The sequence below is a fragment of the Ctenopharyngodon idella genome, chromosome 20 (genome assembly GCF_019924925.1).
Source record: "Ctenopharyngodon idella isolate HZGC_01 chromosome 20, HZGC01, whole genome shotgun sequence".
Lineage (NCBI taxonomy): Eukaryota > Metazoa > Chordata > Actinopteri > Cypriniformes > Xenocyprididae > Ctenopharyngodon > Ctenopharyngodon idella.
Genome location: NC_067239.1, coordinates 24,052,021 through 24,071,516, shown reverse-complemented (window position 1 = coordinate 24,071,516; position 19,496 = coordinate 24,052,021). Strand labels below are relative to the sequence as shown.

General features: G+C 36.8%; 2 protein-coding genes across 2 annotated transcripts; both read right to left on the bottom strand.

Annotated features, from left to right (window-relative positions):
- Positions 1–23: 23 nt before the first annotated feature.
- On the bottom strand, positions 24–4,697 carry ephx1 (epoxide hydrolase 1, microsomal (xenobiotic)). Its single transcript, XM_051873938.1, has 9 exons — positions 4,574–4,697; positions 3,627–3,820; positions 3,345–3,525; positions 2,478–2,696; positions 2,237–2,366; positions 1,671–1,885; positions 1,049–1,157; positions 846–968; positions 24–606 (listed from the first exon to the last, which is right to left on the bottom strand). The coding sequence occupies exons 2-9, from the start codon at positions 3,807–3,809 to the stop codon at positions 396–398; spliced, it is 1,371 nt and encodes a 456-aa protein (XP_051729898.1). The 5' UTR covers positions 3,810–3,820; positions 4,574–4,697; the 3' UTR covers positions 24–395.
- Positions 4,698–5,588: 891 nt separating this feature from the next.
- On the bottom strand, positions 5,589–6,716 carry srp9 (signal recognition particle 9). Its single transcript, XM_051873939.1, has 3 exons — positions 6,490–6,716; positions 6,218–6,286; positions 5,589–6,141 (listed from the first exon to the last, which is right to left on the bottom strand). Exons 1-3 carry the CDS (start codon positions 6,559–6,561, stop codon positions 6,022–6,024), a joined length of 261 nt encoding a protein of 86 aa, XP_051729899.1. The 5' UTR covers positions 6,562–6,716; the 3' UTR covers positions 5,589–6,021.
- Between the last annotated feature and the right edge of the window lie 12,780 nt (positions 6,717–19,496).

The following is a 19,496-nucleotide window of genomic DNA, read 5'->3' as shown; positions in this document are numbered from 1 at the left end:
CACATATCACTAGGATTCAGTAATTGTGCTTAAAACATGCTTTAATAAAGGATAAAGTAAAGTATTTTCATACGGTTTCTTATCATAATTATATTGATCTTGTGGTCCTATTCAAACACTGTTAAAACACCTCAGCATCTTCTGAAATAATCACACTGAAATATATCAAAAACAAGCTCTTGTCAATTTATAATCATTTAATTACAATAAAACTAAGGCACATAAATTTTGTTTAGTATATGCCTAGCATTAAACAGCACTATTATCTAAAAATAAATGTAATACATTTGTTCATTATGACCTAGTTTGTTGTGGTCCAAGGGTTGTTTTTTACTTCATGGTCATCACTGTTTAGATGCATTTGTGAGCGTCCCATGAAGATGACATAGAATTATTCATTTCTTCTTTCTCTTCTCTACAATCTTGACAAAGTTCTGAACATCCTCTGCCAGTAACTGCGGCTCCTCCATAGCAGCAAAATGGCCCCCACGGGCCATGGGAGTGTAAGTCTTGAGCCTACGGTATTTCTGTGTCACCCACAATTTTGGGGTGTGCATCAATTCATTGGGGAAAGAGGCCACAGCTGCTGGAACGTAAACTGGAAGCCTATTGGGTGAAAGAGAAATGGCACATTAATGAAGTGATTTTGCATTATGCACTACCATTCAAACTTTAGTGTCAGTAAGATTTTATTTTATTTTATTTTTTAAAATGTATTTACTGAGTGACAGAAACAAAAAAGTCTTCCGAGCATCTTCAAATACTTTTGGGAACACTATATTGACTAGTACTGAATAAACAATACATCTTTAAATTATGTAAACCAAAGCCTGTATTTCTCTTACTTTGCATGGGGCTGGTTTAAACCTTTGCCAAAGTTCTCTTTGTAGAAACGCATTGAGGATATAATGCACCTAGAGGTCCAGTAGATCATCACATTCGTCAGAAGATCATCAAGTGAAAACTTCCTGTTGGGGAATCAACAGATTATTTAACTGAACACACATTTCACTGACTTTTAATGAAGCTAAACTAAAAATAGTAGTACCTCTCCAGTCCACCATCCTCAAGGTTCTTAAATTCATGATCAGTCCAGGTTGAAAATTTCTCCAAAATGTAGGCAGCCAAACCAACAGGAGAGTCATTCAATCCACGGCCTGTGCAATACAGTCAAGCTTCAAATCAAAATTCAATTTCAGTGTTCAATAATACCAAATATATAATTTAATGGCCCAACATCACAACATATTCATATGTGGAGTCTATAGAGTGCAACAGTGTCCACCCCCTTTTTCAGTGACGCTGGTTTCGGAAGTATTTTTTCCATTCATTTTTCTCATAAGGATTTTTAAAAAAAGGTCTTCGTTAAAGAGTTATAAGCCATGAACCAAGCCAGTCTTCTACGAGGTGAATCACAGCACTACACGATTGTTTTAAAAGATGAAATAATGTGGGCTGATGGCTTATAGTAGATAGTAGTAGTAAATACCATGGATTAACAACCTCGTAGCTCACAGTAGGTCTGTCTTTAAAGGTTTATAAGTTTTTGATCAAATTCAATTTCCCTATGGAGAAAATCAATGGAGTTTTTACTTCCGGAACTCAACTGTTGCACTCTATTCAAAGATGCACATTATATCCATTTAATTCACTCTGAATATGTCTCTCACCTGCAGTGTCAGGTTTAGTGGATTGTATGTGCATATATCCAGTCTCCTTCACAGCGTCCACTACAAGCTTTTCCATACAAGGGAAAAGGCGTTTCACATCATGTTCAGTGAAGCCAAACAGTTTGGGGAATCGTCGACCAAAAAGTAAAGACAACACCATGAGAAGGCCTGAATTTGCAGGTGGAGCAAAGTTAACGTGGAGGCCTTTCACAGCACTAAAGAAAGGAAAGGTGAACAACAAAAGTACTTCTTGAAATTGTTTCATTATCTTCATTGAATATATGTGACTTTAATTTAATGATTTCAATGAGATGAAATACTTTAATACAGTGTTTCTCAACCAGGGGCCCACTAGGGGTTATTTTAACATAATCATATTTAAAATGCTAAAACAATAAAAAATAAAGCTGTACAACATTAAACTGAAATTTTTTGAGTTTTGTTGATTTTTTATTAAGTACCAGAGGTACATATCACTTAAAATAGGAGGGCCTTTGAATATTGTCTTGGACAAAGGAGGACCTCAGAGTCAAAAAAAAGTTGAGAACCACTGCTTTTATACATACTTGGGCTCCAGCTGGGCCATATTAGTGGTAATAAGCCAGCCCCAGTCTCCTCCCTGAACGTAGTACTTGTTAAAACCAAGACGCTTCATCAGTTTATTGAATATGTGCGCTGCACATACAGAGTCAAATCCTGTGCGAAACACATTATGATCATAAAAAATGGAATTCTATGGAAAACAGACCAATCTATGTGTTTTTGAAACAACAAAAAATCTGTTGGGTTGGGTTGTTTGCCATTTACCTTTCTTATGTGGGGCCTCTGAGAAACCATAACCAGGTATTGAGGGACAAATGACTTCGAAGGCTATGTCATCAGCGCTGGATGGCTCCGTAAGCAGGGGGATGATACCATAGAACTCATAGAAGGAGCCTGGCCATCCATGTACCATCATCAGAGGTACTGCATGGGTTCCCTCTGGCAGGTTCTTCGGTTTCACGTGAACATAGTGAATATCGATACCTTTTTTATAGAGGACAACACAACACAGAACAAATATAAAATCTGTTGTGGTGTACTATAATACATGCAAAATGTCTATCTGTGAATATAATAGCTCCGCCTTGATTGATGATTCCAAAAACATTTCCCATTTTGCTCTAGCATGTCACACTTTCTCACAAAACACGATGTGCATTTCGTAGCATTTCTGCTTTCGACGACCATTTGTAAGGTGAAGAAGTCTTGTATTATCCCTAAATCACCAGAAAAACTGCCACAAAGACATGATTCCTATCTTTCTCTGAGCCAAGTTAGAACTATTTGTTCAGTTTTCTTATGTATAACATTATTTTAGGCCTAATCCTAATCAACAGGGTTCCTACATGTTTTCCATTTCAAAATTCCATACTTTTCTAGACTCAAATTTTCAAACCTCTCTGTAAATTTTTCAGACCATTTTTCAGAAAACACTCTGCTTACATATATAATTTGAAAAATCTTTATCTTTTCACTTTTGTAAAAATAATGTACATGATTGAAAGTTTTTTTTTTAAACTTTTTTAACTCTGCATCATTAAATTATATTAGCTTTTTTGCAAATCAGCAGAATTTTTTTCAAGATACAGAGCTTTGTATTTTTTCTATAGCCGTGTACAAGTTAAGGCTCACCTTCGATTTTGGTTTTGAAATGAGGATATTTGTTCAGTTTATCCACTTGTTTCCTCCAATCAAAATCATTCCTCCAATAAGACACAACCTTATCAAGGTATTTGGAGTTGAAGCCATAGTTAAACTGACTGTCTTCAAGAGAAGGAAAGGAGCGGGTCTGATCCAGCCGGCGGTGCAAATCCTAAAGAATATGAAGGAGCTTTTACTAAAGACAAAACCAAAAAGTATCTCCACCGAAATAATTATGCAAAATTTTATTCTGATGATGACATCAGGATTTACCTCAATCTCTTCTGGAGTTGTCTCAACTTTAAACGGGTGGATACTATCATCCTCAGGTCCTTGGGGACAAGCTCCCACACCCCACCACCCATCCTGAGCTTTCAGGACATTCTTTCTCTTCTTCAGGATCACCAGAGCAACCACTGCTCCGAGCCCCAATGCAATTGCCAACTCTATGTACATGGTTTAAGGGCCTAGAATGAAGCAACAAATATTTATTAATTGATGATAGGTAGCTCATGGATCACCCCTTGCAGAATCTGAACCAGTAACCTTTCATTCACCCACTAGGCAATGTGATTTTAATGCATGCACGAAAATGGAGCAAAGGTTTATTGTTGCACAACATTCCCAGCGATTAGGGTGGACAAAGCTCTGTGGTAACAACATGTGGGTCACAATGCATGACAAAGCTTTTCTCTGTCTAGCTCCTAATGCACAGTAAATACTTTGTAAATAGGAATCTCAGAATGTGTGCTGATCTAATTATGAATTATTCACAAAAATATCATGCAACATAACCTCACATGACAAATTACTTTTTCTGCAGTTAAATGATATTAAAAAAGTTTGTTTTTATAAAAAATATCTTAATAATAATAATTAATTTAATCTAACAGGCTAGATAATTATAGGAGTTACAAGCTAAATTCTTCTCAGTCTTTTTCTTGAAAGAAAAGAAACTATGAGTAAGTCGCTAACACAACCTGCACAGAAGTTACTTGCAAATGCATTTACCATAATAAAGTTATTATTGAAAGTAGTATAACCAGAAAGTTATCGTATAATCAGTTTTATTTCATGATAATAAGAGCTGAGCTACAACAACATCAGGAATAGCAACACACGAACCGATTAGAATGCTGTTATTGTAAATTAATATTAGTAACTAGCTAAAACATGCAAAAACGCCATGATTAATAACACTAGACATAATGCCCACTCACCTCAATAAGTAGCAAAGTAATACTGTGAACGTTGACCAAGACGCAGTAACATTAAGCCCAATGCACTATGGGAAATGTAGTCACGAAGGCACTGCGCACATTCCCTTTCACTTATGGAAAACACATTTCTGTAATTCTGTTCTGTGAAATTTATTTACTTTCTTTTTTCAGATAATAGTGGTGGTTTTATTTTAGTAAAGCTAACTGCACACCAAGCAAACGTTTTTACATTTCACAAAACTACATTTTGATTTTAGTTAGATAATGGTACAAGAGGTTCTCTTTTTAAATCAAAACCTTAAAAAAGTAACCAAATTAAAACTTTTTTAAAACGGCAAACATTTCACTTACGCAACTTGTGATTGATCATATTATTTCGGCTTTTGTGTGTAAAGACTGAAATGGCGCACTTTCCCACTCGCGACAAAAACCGTTACAACTGACTGGACTGGAGCAGCGCGCGCAGAGTCTGACCCGAAGACGGGCAAAAGGTCTTTGGGAAGGGGTAACGAGTTTTCTGAGGTAAAAGACGCTTGTCTGACTACAAATTATTTCAGAATGTCATTAAACATATCGCCACAATAATATTTTGGATGAAGGTTACCTGCAGTTGCGGACGACGACAGCGCTGAAAATCTACCTGCTTAGGATGGCCTACTCACAAAATAAAATACTTCTCCACTGTGGTAACGCATACTAAGAAGTACATTCTGCGTGACAAGATGTGCTAGCCAAGTTTTTAATACATTTATAACAGTGGTAGTACATCCTTACATTTTCTTATGAGGAAATATGCAAAAATTGCCATTTTCAACCACTACTGGTTGGTCATCCTGAACAGGTAAGCCAGATTTTGAGAGAACAGTAAATTGTAAGTCTTGAATCGTAAGTCATTATCAAGTCTTGAATTAAATTTTAAATAACAACAATGATAATAGTTTTTAATTTAACTTTAAACGCACTCGTTAAATGTTTGTAGACTGCAATGTTGTTAGAAAGTAAGAGTAAAATGAAATGGGATGAAAAAAAGACATTTATTTAGGTTCAATGTACATCATGCATAGTCATACATACTTCAAAACTGGGATTTTATTGTAATCTAAGAAATTAAGAAGGTCCTGCTTCGAAATGTATTCCCTTGATGTTGTCGCAGTTAAAACCCACTTTCTCCAAACGTTAAATAATAGGCAGACCAAATGAAAACAACTGTATGACCATTACAACGTTGTCCGACCTCCAGAATAAGAACACAAATTTCAGCCTCTTGTAGGATGTTTCCTCTGGTCTTGCTGCTTGCTCCCCAAACGAGCATAATCTTGAACATTCTCAGTATACAGTGAAACATCAACCAAACTTCTTCTCCATCCTAGTGTATATCAGTTTCTCTTCATTGTCAGTCGAATTGAGTCACAAACAACTGTCCAATCCCAACAGGTCCTTTTAATAATTCAGTCCGTTTCCATGGATCCACTGTGGGTCTCTTTGGAGACCATTAATCTCATCAACTTCCCATGCAGTTTCTCGATCTTCTTCACATCTTGGGCCTGGTCAGTCTTGTACTGTAAACACTAAGAAGAAACGTATAGTGAATATAACATGATCTACACAAGACCACAAACAAAACAGTCAGGGCTCAAAACTTACCACAGCATCATCTGTGACCTTCATACAGAGATTTCCATCACAGTGTCGATATTTTAGAACCACTCTGACCTGAATGAACAACATTAACAAGACAGATACAGCGCATCAGTACATATCAGGCTTGAATACTGGCTGACAGTTATATTTTCAGGCATACATATACATGATATTATATTTTAACGTATCGACAACAATTCGAATTCGCTCTATAACACATTTGACACAACTTAAGCAGCTTTTTGGCTGCTTGTAGTCGGTTATTTATCAATTACCTTCATCGGGTCCGTCAAATAAAGTTTTTCTGCAGCTCTCGCAAACTCTTCCCACGTCTGATAATAAGGCATGATGTGATAAACACTAAATATAGGGTATTTTGTTAAATACGTTAGAGTCGTAGCAAAATACAGCTGTTAGAAGCAAAACCCAGGTGGCATAAAATATGGCCACCTTTAGTCGTACAAAAACGCACTCTGATTGGTCGGCAGCTGAACTGGCCAATATAAAACGTGCACACTGATGAGTAGTCACTACGTAGTGTACGTGATCGGATTTGAGGATTGTGATTGGTTCATAGAAATAGAATGAGCGTGTAGATAGAATGACGACTAGCATGAAAAGACGGGCGGGGCTTAGGTGCCGCGTTGTCACGTGGTACCTGTGACATTTTAAAGCACTAAGGGCGGATCAATCATAGTTATTTGTGATGAATTTATTTTAAAACATTTTATAGAAATTGCTAAATCGAATTTTGTTTATCTTAGGTTATATTAGGTACATATCGCTTGTAATAACAGGTTTTAAACGATTGCACATTATCGTTACAAATGTATCCAGTAAGACACAAAACCTCATGTGATTTGAATACGGCTCAGAGGAGGATTCGGCATTTTGAGCCACCATGCGCTTCCTGCTGGTAAACAACTGTCTCATCGTATCCCAGAAAAGTACTGACTTCAAATATTTCCCGTAAAGGGCCGGTGAACGACAGATACAGTGGCGTGTATTTAAAGAGAGTCCTATGAATATAAAGAACTGTTATATAGGATTAATTCAGAATAATTGGGACATCTCAATGGCAAAAAGTGTACAATATATGAAATAAATATATGAAACAAATTAAATTTAGAATGAATTACACTGTAGTTATCAAATCTGTAAAAGCAGTAGCCTATATAAGGAAAATTTAGATGTTTGTTAATATGTTTTAGTAAAAAAGCTTTGGAAGGACATTAACTTAGACACTGTATTAACCACTAAATATGGTCTAAAAAGCAATTGCATAACTGTGATACAGTTGTAGGACGGAGAAAATAATTGACTAAATTGTATAAGAGTGCACCAGTAGATGGCAGTATAGACTTTTTTTTAAGTCTGGATTTTTACACGAACATTTCATATTGTATCTCAAATGATTTCCTTTTCATTTTGCCTTTAACCATAGACCCTAGCCACATATACACACATATATACCACATAGGAATCAGAGATGCATGAGTGACAGTGGTAGTTGATCTGGGAACTAAGATGTGGGGATCAAGTCGCGAGGTTTGAACACTTGTGATGAACCATCAGATCCTTCACCTCTGCCATCAAAGCAAGCACACCATTGGCTCATTTTATGAACAGCTGACAGCACACTGTCATAGTCAGATGACATACACTTCTTAATATGCTGAAGGCTTGAATGAACGTGATCAGATGCACTACTAAATATAATCTTTAATTACATTTTCTGCCGAAAAAAACGATATTTGTGCATTTATAATACTATAATGTATTACAATAACATATATTCAGTTTTACTTTTATCTTAATATTTTACAAGCATTACATATCTGTCTGAATCCCTGCCAAACTATCAAATGGGGGCGTGACCTGTGCGTCCCTTGCGTGGTGACGTAGCCCAGTAAAGCTATGCGTCTGAGCTGTGGCTGTAGAAGGGGATCCCAGCGGCACGTTGCCGCTATTAGATGATCAGGCGCTTGCAAGACCAAACAGAAAATTACATTCTCACTTACATTTTTTCTTTGTGCTGCAGCATCCACATACAGCTGCAATGCGGTAGATCATGTAGATCCAGTTATTTTTTTTATTTACTTTAATTTTTATTTTTTCACTTTTCGGGATACAAACTCTGGTCCTGCGGCGTTTCATTCATATCTTTTGTGATCAAGTGCGAACTTTGTAAACTCTCTGAAATTACATAACACCGAATAAATAGCGCGGAAATCACCATGAGGTAAGTAAAATCTAGTTGAATCTCAACCCAAAGGCATTAATATATGCGCTGCTTGTATGCTTGTTTGGGGAAAATTTTGTGCGTGGCTATTTGCGCACTGCCTATAAATAATTCATAAACTAACAGTTGATTTTAAATGCTGTTTATGGTATGGATTGTCCTAACATTTGTACTGCAATTAATTTATAGTATTGTTAAATGAATCATTCAAAATATTACAGCTAAATTGATTAATTAGTAAAATCAGTTTGAGCACTGCTGCATACTTGCATATACTTAATATGGGGTGTGAGGAAAAGACACACACACACACACACACACACACATATATATATATATATATATAGGCCTATCTGTATATGAAGTATCATGTAAATATGCAGTTGTTGCAATGCAGCATGGCACTAAACTCGAGAGATCTTGTTTGTTTAGGATGCATCATATAAGCATAGTTGAGTTTATGTGACAACTTTGACACTTCTGTTCACCTTATGAAGAAAATGAGCATAATAGTGTTTTAACACATTGGGTTCATTTTAGAGGATGATGCCAGTTCTAATCAGTCATTTCCCTGCCTTTATTATTAGATTGAAATATTGCTGTTTTTTAAATTTAGTGATGTTTGTCTTTCATTTTTTAAAAATATATACACTACTCATACACTGTTTGCTAACTGATTGCCTGAGGATGGGATCCATTACATTACATTGTGATGTAGGCATGTTCCCAGTGGCTGGTGATCTGGTGAGAGCATGTGTTAAAATGTTCAAGCCTTGCTTTGATTATCAGAATAACTAAGTATTTCCTCCCACACTCCCACTGAAGACATATGAAGAAAGAGCCAGCTGTTGGCAGCCTTCAGCAGAAACGAGCTGCCCTTAAAGCAGAGTTTGGATGATATGACATAACCTTCCCCTTAGGTTTAGATTAATCTCTTCTGTATTATTTGGCCTGTCTTCCAACGAACCGTGGTGTTGCATAGTAAAGCACTTCAGATGTACGTGGGTTGCCTCTTGTGTCAAAAACAGGATTGTCTCTCGCTCGGGGGGGTGATTGAGCGGAGGCGAATGTTCATGTTTGTTAGCCATAACAGGTGTGGTTTGTGTGATTTTTAGACCCAGACCGTTCCCTCTTACTCATCACGAGCATGTGTTGGGAAGTGTCAAGCTTTTAACTGTGTGACACGACTTGTAGGTTTATTGTGTGTATGAGGAAGGAACTTGACTGTATTAACAACCTTTTTATGAATCAAATTCATTCATTTAGAACAAAAGCTTGAATACACTTGACTGCATTTATTTTTCTCATGATCTTAAAACATGCCTGTGCATGAATTTCTTTACAAATTACATTTATAAATGTATTTATTTATTTAGTTTGTTTTTATGAATTATAACTTTTTTAAATGACCTAATTAGTGAATGCAAAGTATCCAGTGTCCAGCATGCATAACTCCTTCAATATACTGTAAAAAGCATAATTCGCCTGTTAGTTTATTTAACTTTTTTTTTCTTAAATGTGGAAAAAAGTAGTTGTGAAGAATGAGTAGTGTGTCAACCTGTGACTGGTAGTCTATACTTTAGGTTAGTGACTAAATTTAATCAACCCCCCTGAAAGGCTAGTTTCAGGATTTCCAAAATTCCAGGAAGTCCAGGTCAGTAACACTGCTGTCTGGTTCATAGATCATGAAAGTGCCTTTCAAGTTACAGACAACCTAACTGAATGAACTTGAATAAGTTATGTGTCGTTTTTTTTTTTTTTTTTTTTTTTTTTCATTAGTGCATTTTAACTGAACTTTTTTCTTGAGCACTTTTGTGTCTTTTAAGACTTTTCAAGCAAATTTAAATCAGGCTGCTCTGATCTTTAGGCCTAATCAAGGCTTTCTGAGTTTTGTAGAGAGAAAAGTGTCTGTATGAATTAATCAGTATGCTCTTGCTGTATCTTTCTGCCATTAGAAAAGACTCGAGTCCCCTCAGAATATTCACGCCTAATCAGAACAGAATAATATCTGAGCGCAATTGTATTGAAGGGGCCATTTAAACTTTTCCTTTTCTCCTTGTGTAATTACTCTCTTTGGTAGAGATACTGTGTCTACCTCATCTGCCCCCACCCCTCTCTCTCTATTACACCCTGTCACCTATTATATTTTCCATTTCATCTCTCATTTAGATACAGAGCTCTCTCTGTGAAAGTTCTTTATCTTTGACGTCAGTGGCTCAGACTCATCCTGTTGCACTCCTCCCTTACCTCTACGTTGTTTCTAGAGGAATTTAGATAAAGCAAAAGCAATCAAGAATGCATTTAATCATAGTGGATTACCACTGATTTGTACTTTGTTTAAAGCAAGTTCATAACGTCATTTAATATCTGTGCTTAGAATGTACCAAAGCAGGTTCTGAATATATTTAGCTGACATCATTTTGCTAAACTTGTAGGCTAGTGGACTAGTTACATGCAGTGTTGTACTCTGCAATTCCAATAACACAGAAAGTATGTACTGCATTATATAATTTTTCTGGTCTATGTTTCTGTAATGTTACATAGATTGATTTGAACTGTTGATGAATTCAGTTTTCTCTTTGATTATCACAAAATTGAATAATCATGCATCAGTCTTTTCCATGGTTATTCATGTATTTGCAGCCAACATTTGCTGGCAACATTAATAGAAGATCGATGACACTATAATTTTCCCCTAACACTCATTGTTGCTAGTTAGTGAGACATTTAAGCATGATTTTTCGCTAGCAAAAACTTTGGTTAGTTTTTGGGTAGGCAGATGAGCATTGAATTAGGTGGTGTAGGATCATTCTTAGCTTGACCAGCATTTTAGAAACAAGATTTTTGATCTAGCCTAGCTCCCTCTTCATCATAGACATCTGTTGGGTAAAAAATAAACTAGACAATATAGAGAATAAAAAGTGTTTCTGACTCCTTTCCTGGAGTTTAGAGCAAAACACTGTCTGTTAGCTTCAGATCTGCATGTGATTGTGAAATCTAACAGTCTGTCATGGCTTTGTAGGTCCCTTATGAACAAATCTCTCCATGTGTGACTGCATTTGAGTGGTCTTCACAAATCCTTTACCGTTGCTGGTCTTATAAATTCAGTCACTTTGGAGTTCATTTATATTTGCTAGGGATGATGATGATGATCACACCTGCCATCACCGCTCTCTGCAGGTTGAATTTTCAATGAAATGATTCAGTGGCAAGCATCAAGTTGAGTGATTCCGAATACCTCTTATGCCCAAGTCTTCTCCCCTTTGCCCCAGACACTTTATAAGCCAATAAGCTTTCCAGAGTGTTTAAAATAGGCTTGTCATGTTTGATAGTATCTACAGATACACTACAGTTCCTGTTACATTTGCATAAGAACTTGTTTGTAGCACATCACCTTTTCCTCCCAAGGTCTGTTTCACAGAAACCCCCGCCTTTACCTATTTATGTTCGTTTGATTTGTTCAGTAATATGCCAGTCTGAAATTGTTAGCCTCATTTCCACTGTCGGGCCAGTGCGTGCCAGGGCTATAAACGGGCCAACCGCGCCTAATAGCCTCCGATTGCCAGCTTCAAGCCCATAATCAAAAGGCATAAACTGGTATCTATCATTATTTCACATAGAAGGACATATATTGAATCACGTTTATAACATAAGCCTATGAAATAGGACTTATCACAAAGCAAGAGTGCTGTTTTTCCAAACATCTGCACAATCTCAAACGTGACATTAATTTTATACAACAGTTCAATAAACAAGTTACAGAGTAACTTTTATAGACACAACACTTTCTGTTTTTGCTCTGTCAAAGAAAATGGAACAAACAGCAGAACTTTTGTATCTCCGAGCAATACATTGTTTTGTTCATCTAAGAATCAGCGTATTTGAATGAATAGCTCAAGTCGTTTGCTAATTAAATTAATTAGCATTTTGCAATGAATCAGTTAAATTAAGGATTCAACTCACTCTTTAAGACAGTTAATTGCTGCCACTTAGTGACAGTTCATATTTAAAAAGTAGCCAATTTCATTTTTTCAATTATTAAATATTTCTACATTAAAAATGTTATATTTAAAAAAAAAATGATCTCATCATAATTTATGAAATTATAATTGCTGTGTAAATCCATTCATGCCATGTCTGAGCTTGTGTTGTCAAAAGTACTGACCGTGATACTAAGTCGGTACTGAAAATGTAAAAATGTGATGCTTTGAGCGCTGTTGAGCGGATTCGTAAACACCTCTGATTAGTGCTGGGCGGTATACCGGTTCATATTGTCTACCGGTTTCAATTTCGAGACCGATATGTATTTTTCAAAAACCGCTTTACCGGTGCGTAGCTGAAACAGCGGCTGTCTCTATTCAATGGCCATGAAGCGCTATGTAGAGCGTATAGAGAGCGGACTTCTATTAACTGCACAGTGCACACCCTTCTTACACTGATGGAAACAACTTTATAACACAACAATAAATAGCCCACAAAACCAACTCTCTTTAATACTGCAAATACCATGTAGAACCATATGATTTCTGCGATGCAGAAAACACGGATGAAATCACGGAATCCAGTCACAAATAGAACTTGCTGTATAAAGCGGAATGTTACAGAATTTGGCAGTTTTTGGATAAATAAATCAAAAGTAGGGTTGTACAATGAATCAGATATCGATACGGACTAGTGTCTGAATATTAAAGCTAAAAAAAGACTGCTGAAATCTGAAGTCTGTATGAATGAGCGCCGTATTTTCGTCTACTACTATACATACTGAAGCACGTGTGACGCTCGAGATGATTTCAGTGTCTGCTGTCTCACTCACTATACACATGAACTTCATCTGCAGAGCTGCTCTTAGAGTCACTTTATGTACATTTCACTGTTTAATTCGATAAAACTATCGACATTTGTCATATCATACACAGGAAGTCAAAGGTCTTCACGACCCTGTCAAAATAAAAGTTCGGTATAACTTGAAATATCAGAAATATACTATTGTACAATCGCGTATACTTTAATTAATAGAGATAATAATAATAATAATAATAACACTGTTTATTAAAACACAATCTTAAAGGTCTTCATTGAAATGACAAATTGCACGGTAAAAATGTAGCCTACTTATTAATATTATTAGTTTAATTAAATAAATTATTTGATTACATTTTAAACTAAATTGTTAGTTTTATGAACTGATTTGATTACATTTTTAAATAAAATTTGATTTGTCCTTACAACGTTTATATAATATATTCCCTGTACACCTGACAGTAAAATATCCCAAAATAAAGGTTCAGTGCAAAAAACCGTGACATACCGTGAAACCGCCAGAATCTTAAAAAAAAACATGATATAGATTTTTGGTCAAACCGCCCAGCACTACCTCTGATTGGCAATTGTGTTCACGCACTCATCAGATATGTCTGTGATTGGCTACAATGATCATCGCTTTAAAAAACATGTTGTAAATAGACATCAATGATGCTCTTCACCGAGCGCTTACACAGATACACACTGGAGCGTTTGAAAGCATGCATCTATCAGTGGACCGGTCCGCTAATAGACACCTGCTTTCAAATGCTCCCACTTTCAAAACACTTTCGAATTCAAACAATTCCGTGTTTGAATTCTGTGCGTTGATCATTGTAGCCAATCACAGACATTTCTGATGAGCGTGTGAACAAAAAGGCCAATCAGAGGCATTACGAATACGCTCAACAGCGCTCAAAGCGTCATATTTTTTACAATTTCAATACCGACTTGGTATCGCGGTTGGTACTTTTGACAACACTAGTCTGAGCTGCATTAAACAGTCTGTGTAAATCTTCTAGTTGAGGTAATTTGTAGCGTAGGTAGGACCCAAACATAAACTCAAGCCCAGGGGCCCCCAGCCCCCTAAGTCTAGCCCAAACTGGTATTTCTTACAATATTATTTTAATGTATTGTCATAATTATAAACACATTGGTTTGTAGCGCAAATATTTTTAATGTTTACTGCACTTTTTTTATTCCCTTTAGCCACTAATGAATCAGAAGTCTCGCACATTCACAAAATATAGCTTATTTCCGCGTTGAAAAACAAGGTTTATCCATGTGTTTCTAAGTTCAGAGCATGAAGCATAGTAAAAATAAGCTCAGTACCGAAACCAAAACTCTGTTTGCACCTATAGAGGCTTGCTTGTGTGGGCAGTGTGAACTCTCTAACCTATTAATATGGACACCAAAATAAATGTGAGCTGCTTTTGCATGTGGCATGTAACCAGTTTCTCTCAGCACCTTGCTGACACTACAACATGTGTGTCTCTTAAGTGTTGAGAGGTAGCAGGAAACTATCTATCTGCCATATGGGTTTACTTGGGTTTCTTTATTTTCCTTATTTTGTTTCCTTTATCCATTGTATAGACTCTGAACAGGTGCTTACTGTGAGCACTGTGTAAGCGGCGACCATTGAGCTTTTTCTTTTCATTGGAAAAATGCTTTTTTGTCCATAGCTTTTTTTTTTTTCCAAAGTACCCTTGTGTCTGACTATGAAACTTAAGTTTTGTTGTTTATACTAGTAGCTTAAATGCCTTCTTCTCATCAATGAATGTCATCAAGTGATTGAGAGTGATATTCTAACCTCAGTCCAAATATGCTAATTTATGGATCTGAGAAAGGCTAACAGTGATCCATCTTTGTACTAAATGAGACGTCTTTTTGTCCCGAAGTGAATGCATTGTCTAACTATTGCATGATTTCCCAATCTAAACAACTGCATATCCTGCATCAACAGCAAATTGTTCCCTCCCTTTGTTCCATGGGGGGGGGGGGAGAACATATTTAATGTTCTACTTAATGTTATGAGTTATAGCACTAGAGGAATTTAATTTAAAGTGATTCTCATTTTTAGTGCATTGCTTTTATATGATTCATTTCAATTGACGTCATAATTTCTAAATAAAGTTTTCTAAATAAAATCCCACTTTGGAAAACCACTTATGGGAATTGTCACATGACCAGTGTTCATGTCTCAAGAGTATGGGAATATGGGATTAGCTGGCTGTGATCTGTTTTTTTAAGTGCCAAGTCTGTTGGATTGATTAACTAAGAAAATTGCAGGAAAGTGCTGGGGAGGTGTAACTAGTTGGTTAGTTTTGCTTATTCGTGATCTTTCTCTCCAAACATAATGCAGTATGCATTGATGCCTTGAGGCTCATCTGTACTTCCTATGAAAGGAACAATGCTACAGTTTTCCACCTCTTGTTGGTTAAATTGCAGTCAATCAGCAGTCATTTATCAACAGCTCTGGGTGGAAAAATTATGCTGGGACTATTTAGCTTTTTGACTTCAGGCAATGAAATGATGTGTGAAAAATGGAGCTAAAAAAGTGACCCAACTCTAAATGATTAGCTGCTTTTGCACCTTTGGGCCAAACCGTTCTCGATGCTTAACCATTCCATTCCATGCCAAACCGGCCATGCCGATACGAATGTGGTTTCATTTACCACTGATAACGGAGCTCTTTGGAATGTCATACAAATGTGTCACAGATGATATGAGATGTAAATAGCGACTGCGTTATGGAGGATGATCAGATATTTCTTTTAATTTTATTATTAATTTGTGTTTACGTCACTCAAACAGTGAGCTTAGCCAGCTAGAGAGAAACTGGTAGCCAAGCAACAGACAAGTGACCAATCCTGAGTGGCGACATCACTACATGCGTTCTACCAGCACGTTTCAGCACGGTTAGCCAACCATGCTGAGAATTCCGGGGTGAGAACGGTTTGTAATCATGCCGCGCCATACCAGGCTCAAGTGGAAACCTAACCGGAACTGTTCCTTACCTTTCCTAGAACAACAGCTAATTAATATCATGAAGTTCTCACCTTCACCTAACTCTACCCTAGGAAAACTTGGACAGACTTGAAGTACCAGAACCAGCATCTTACACAGACTTTTGGCACTCAACTGAGCCCCTCGAGGAACCAGCCCTTTCATTTTGGACGCCTGCATGACTGGAGAGCTGGTAGTGTTCATCATGCTCTGTGGCCTTCTGGCTGCATCCCTATCTACAACCACACAAACTGTGCTTAGATTTTTCCACAAGATGTCCAACTAATTCTCCTAAGTGAAGCCAATCAACAAGAATCCCCAATTCTGTTCAGAATCTCTGCACCAGAATTAAGGCCATTTCACTTTAAACAGATACAGCATCTGAATTTAAGATGAGATGTTTTGTGCGTGTGTGTGTGTGTGTGTGTGGGTGCGTTCGGTTTAGAAATCTGGCCAGCATCCCTCATCTTGTTTTTAAGATGGCTTGCTACACAGCACAACAGCAAGCGACGGATTCGTTACTGTCACCTAACGGCATCCTTTCTACCACCGTCCCTCTGTGTTGGTGAAGCTGTTTCTGAGCTGGAACCACTGTTCGGCAGGCACTCTCCCTTTAGGCTGCTGTCACTATAAAAGGACACTTTTTCGATGTGAAGTTTGGGTTTGTAAGAAGCTTAAGGGGCAGCGCGTGGTGCTTGCATTTCGCCGCTGCGGAGGAGGATACGGATAATTACTCTAATGTGTAGAGTGTTGAAACAGCTGTGAATGTTATCACAACACAGAAATCTGATGAGTTTGCACAGTTGTACAGCTATCTCAAAGAAGACTTGAATAAGGACTTTTATCAGCAAATGCAATCCTTGCTATGGCAAGGTCTTCAAAATCCTTCAGTAATCAAAATCAGCACTTTTTACACCTTTCTAGAGTATTTGATTCTGATTGGACAGTTGCAGCATTTAACAGTCGGATGTTTCCTAGTACTCCCTGTCGTCCATGACAACGGCGTATATCTGCCTGAGTGACTAAAACCGACTTTACTTTCAGGTCTTACATCAGTCTCTCGTTTCATAAAAAAATCCAACTGACGCCATCTTGCATCTCAATTATTAGCTGTAGTAAAAATGACCTTAGAGGAATTAAGAATTTAAAATTATTGTAATATTGTTGCAGTGTTTGTCTAGCCCGATTGTTTTGTGCATTTTGCTGCTACCACATTTCCATAAAATGTTAAAATCTAGTTATCGCACAATATCCAACTAGGATGCTTTGGTGGCATTGAATGAAATTGGAATTTGTTGATGTACTGATGTCTATTAATATAAACAAAAGCATCTAAAGCTGCATAATCAATAGAAGCTTTGAAGGTTGAGAGGCAATCGGTCCGCATTCCTTGTCGCCAGGCCCCTGATGCCCTACATAATATAGTGCCCTGCTATTGTGAATAAAACATCTCCCTTTTGTGTGTGCAACAATAGAGCTCGACCCTGAAACTGGATTGTTGGACACTGGCTGTAAAACCTTCTCTGGCTTTTGTAGCCGATTTAACAAAACAGTCCCGACCATAGAGGAACCATCAAACATAACTTTTGGATTCTAAAGACTGTTTATCAAAACCGGCCTTGAAAGCTCCAATCTAATTATTGAAGGTTGAGATACTGTTATATTCCACCTTGGCATTTGGCAAAAATGGCCTACTTGAACAAGCACAAGAATTTATTTCTCTGATATTTTCCTCCTCTTTCTTTATGGATAGTCAGCTCTAATACTTGCTTTTTTCCCATGGCAATACTTGTACTTGATAATACTAATACTTGTTTTCTTTCTCATATTTGAATGTTTCAATATTGTGAGCTTGTCTCTTGTAAATCTTTCTTTAATCCCTCTTTGTGTCCTTTTATCAATATCGGATTGAATGTAAAGGATACATCTGCATTTCCAATTAAGTATGCCACCGCTAAGAAGCGTCACGTGATCTTTCAGCCTGTACGCCATGCAGCAGCTCTGTGTCATCCCATGTGCTTCTGTAAGATCTGTGAGCACAGCCCTAATCCAGCTGCACGATTGAACCCAGCAGCCCGTCTGCCTTCTGCCCACCTCAAGCTGTGCCATTCACCGCACACAAGCCAAGAGAACATCCCTGGAAAAAAAACAACGACAAAAAAACAGCATCACAAATGTCTTAATCAGACTCATAATGGCACTGCCTGCTGTAAGCAATGATTCAAATTTCACTTTTCAATGAAAGTTGGATATTCTTCACAATGCCACAAGTTCAACAATACAACCAAGTTGTTGTCTCATTTTAGAGAACTGACTTTGCATAGTTGTTGCTGTGTTAGTTGTTTGCTGTGAATTTCAAAAGCAACATCAAAACACACTTCATGTGTTATCTTTATAATTTCTCAGGTCCATCCTTTGCCAGAAGCAAAGTTTTCTGTTTTCTGAGATGGCTGATGTGCCATGAGATTGCGAGCTGTTTTTGTGAGATAAATTATCTTTGGAACAAGTATCTTTATTACTGGTATGTCTCGTTGTGTATCATATTACTGTGAAATTGTTAAAGGGTTGACTAGAGGATTTGACCTTTTAAGAGTTTATGGTGTGACTATCTCTCTTTCCATGATATTAATCTTAGGAATTACTTGTTTTTGCTGTGCTTCAGTACTGTAATTTGAGATTGTCCATTTCAGCACTTTTCAGTCGAACTGGTTGATGCCATTAATCATAGCTGTCGAAAGGACGTGTGTGTGTGTGTGTAAGAAATGTTGGCTGCCATCAGTTCAATGAATGCGTTTTGAACCATGACCCTATTGTCAGCTCTGTTAAAATATCTAAACATCCTTAAAATGAGAGAAAATTATTTGAAGCAGAATTGTCAAGATATTGAATCTTGTTTGAGAATATATATTGAATTATGCATTTTTCTTGGTACTTAATTTCTTGTTTGAAGCATAAATATAGCAATGTAGTGAGATAAACAACAAGAAAAACAATTTGCATTTCTTACACAGTTGTGTAAGAAATGCTTTTCAAGATATATTGTCTGATAAGTTTAGTTTTAATTTCTTAGATTATTTTTTGCTTCAAGTAAATTTCTTATTTTAAGGATTTTTACTATAAAACAAGACAAAAATAATGATTAAGTAAGATTTAAGTAAGATTTTTGAATGCATTGTTCATCCTGTCTACAGCAAATTCTCCCAAAAAATAATTTTTTCCTTTACAGTGGAATTG

Bases quoted from the DNA above. Each gene is read 5' to 3' on its own strand.
- srp9 (XM_051873939.1), bottom strand. From the start codon at position 6,561: ATGCCTTATTATCAGACGTGGGAAGAGTTTGCGAGAGCTGCAGAAAAA. The intron at 6,287-6,489 runs GTAATTGATAAA...TTGTTCATTCAG, and splicing joins ATTTGACGGACCCGATGAAG to GTCAGAGTGGTTCTAAAATA. The intron at 6,142-6,217 runs GTAAGTTTTGAG...GTTTCTTCTTAG, and splicing joins AGGTCACAGATGATGCTGTG to TGTTTACAGTACAAGACTGA.
- ephx1 (XM_051873938.1), bottom strand. From the start codon at position 3,809: ATGTACATAGAGTTGGCAATTGCATTGGGGCTCGGAGCAGTGGTTGCT. The intron at 3,526-3,626 runs GTAAATCCTGAT...CATATTCTTTAG, and splicing joins CAACTCCAGAAGAGATTGAG to GATTTGCACCGCCGGCTGGA. The intron at 607-845 runs GTAAGAGAAATA...TTCACCCAATAG, and splicing joins TTAAACCAGCCCCATGCAAA to GCTTCCAGTTTACGTTCCAG.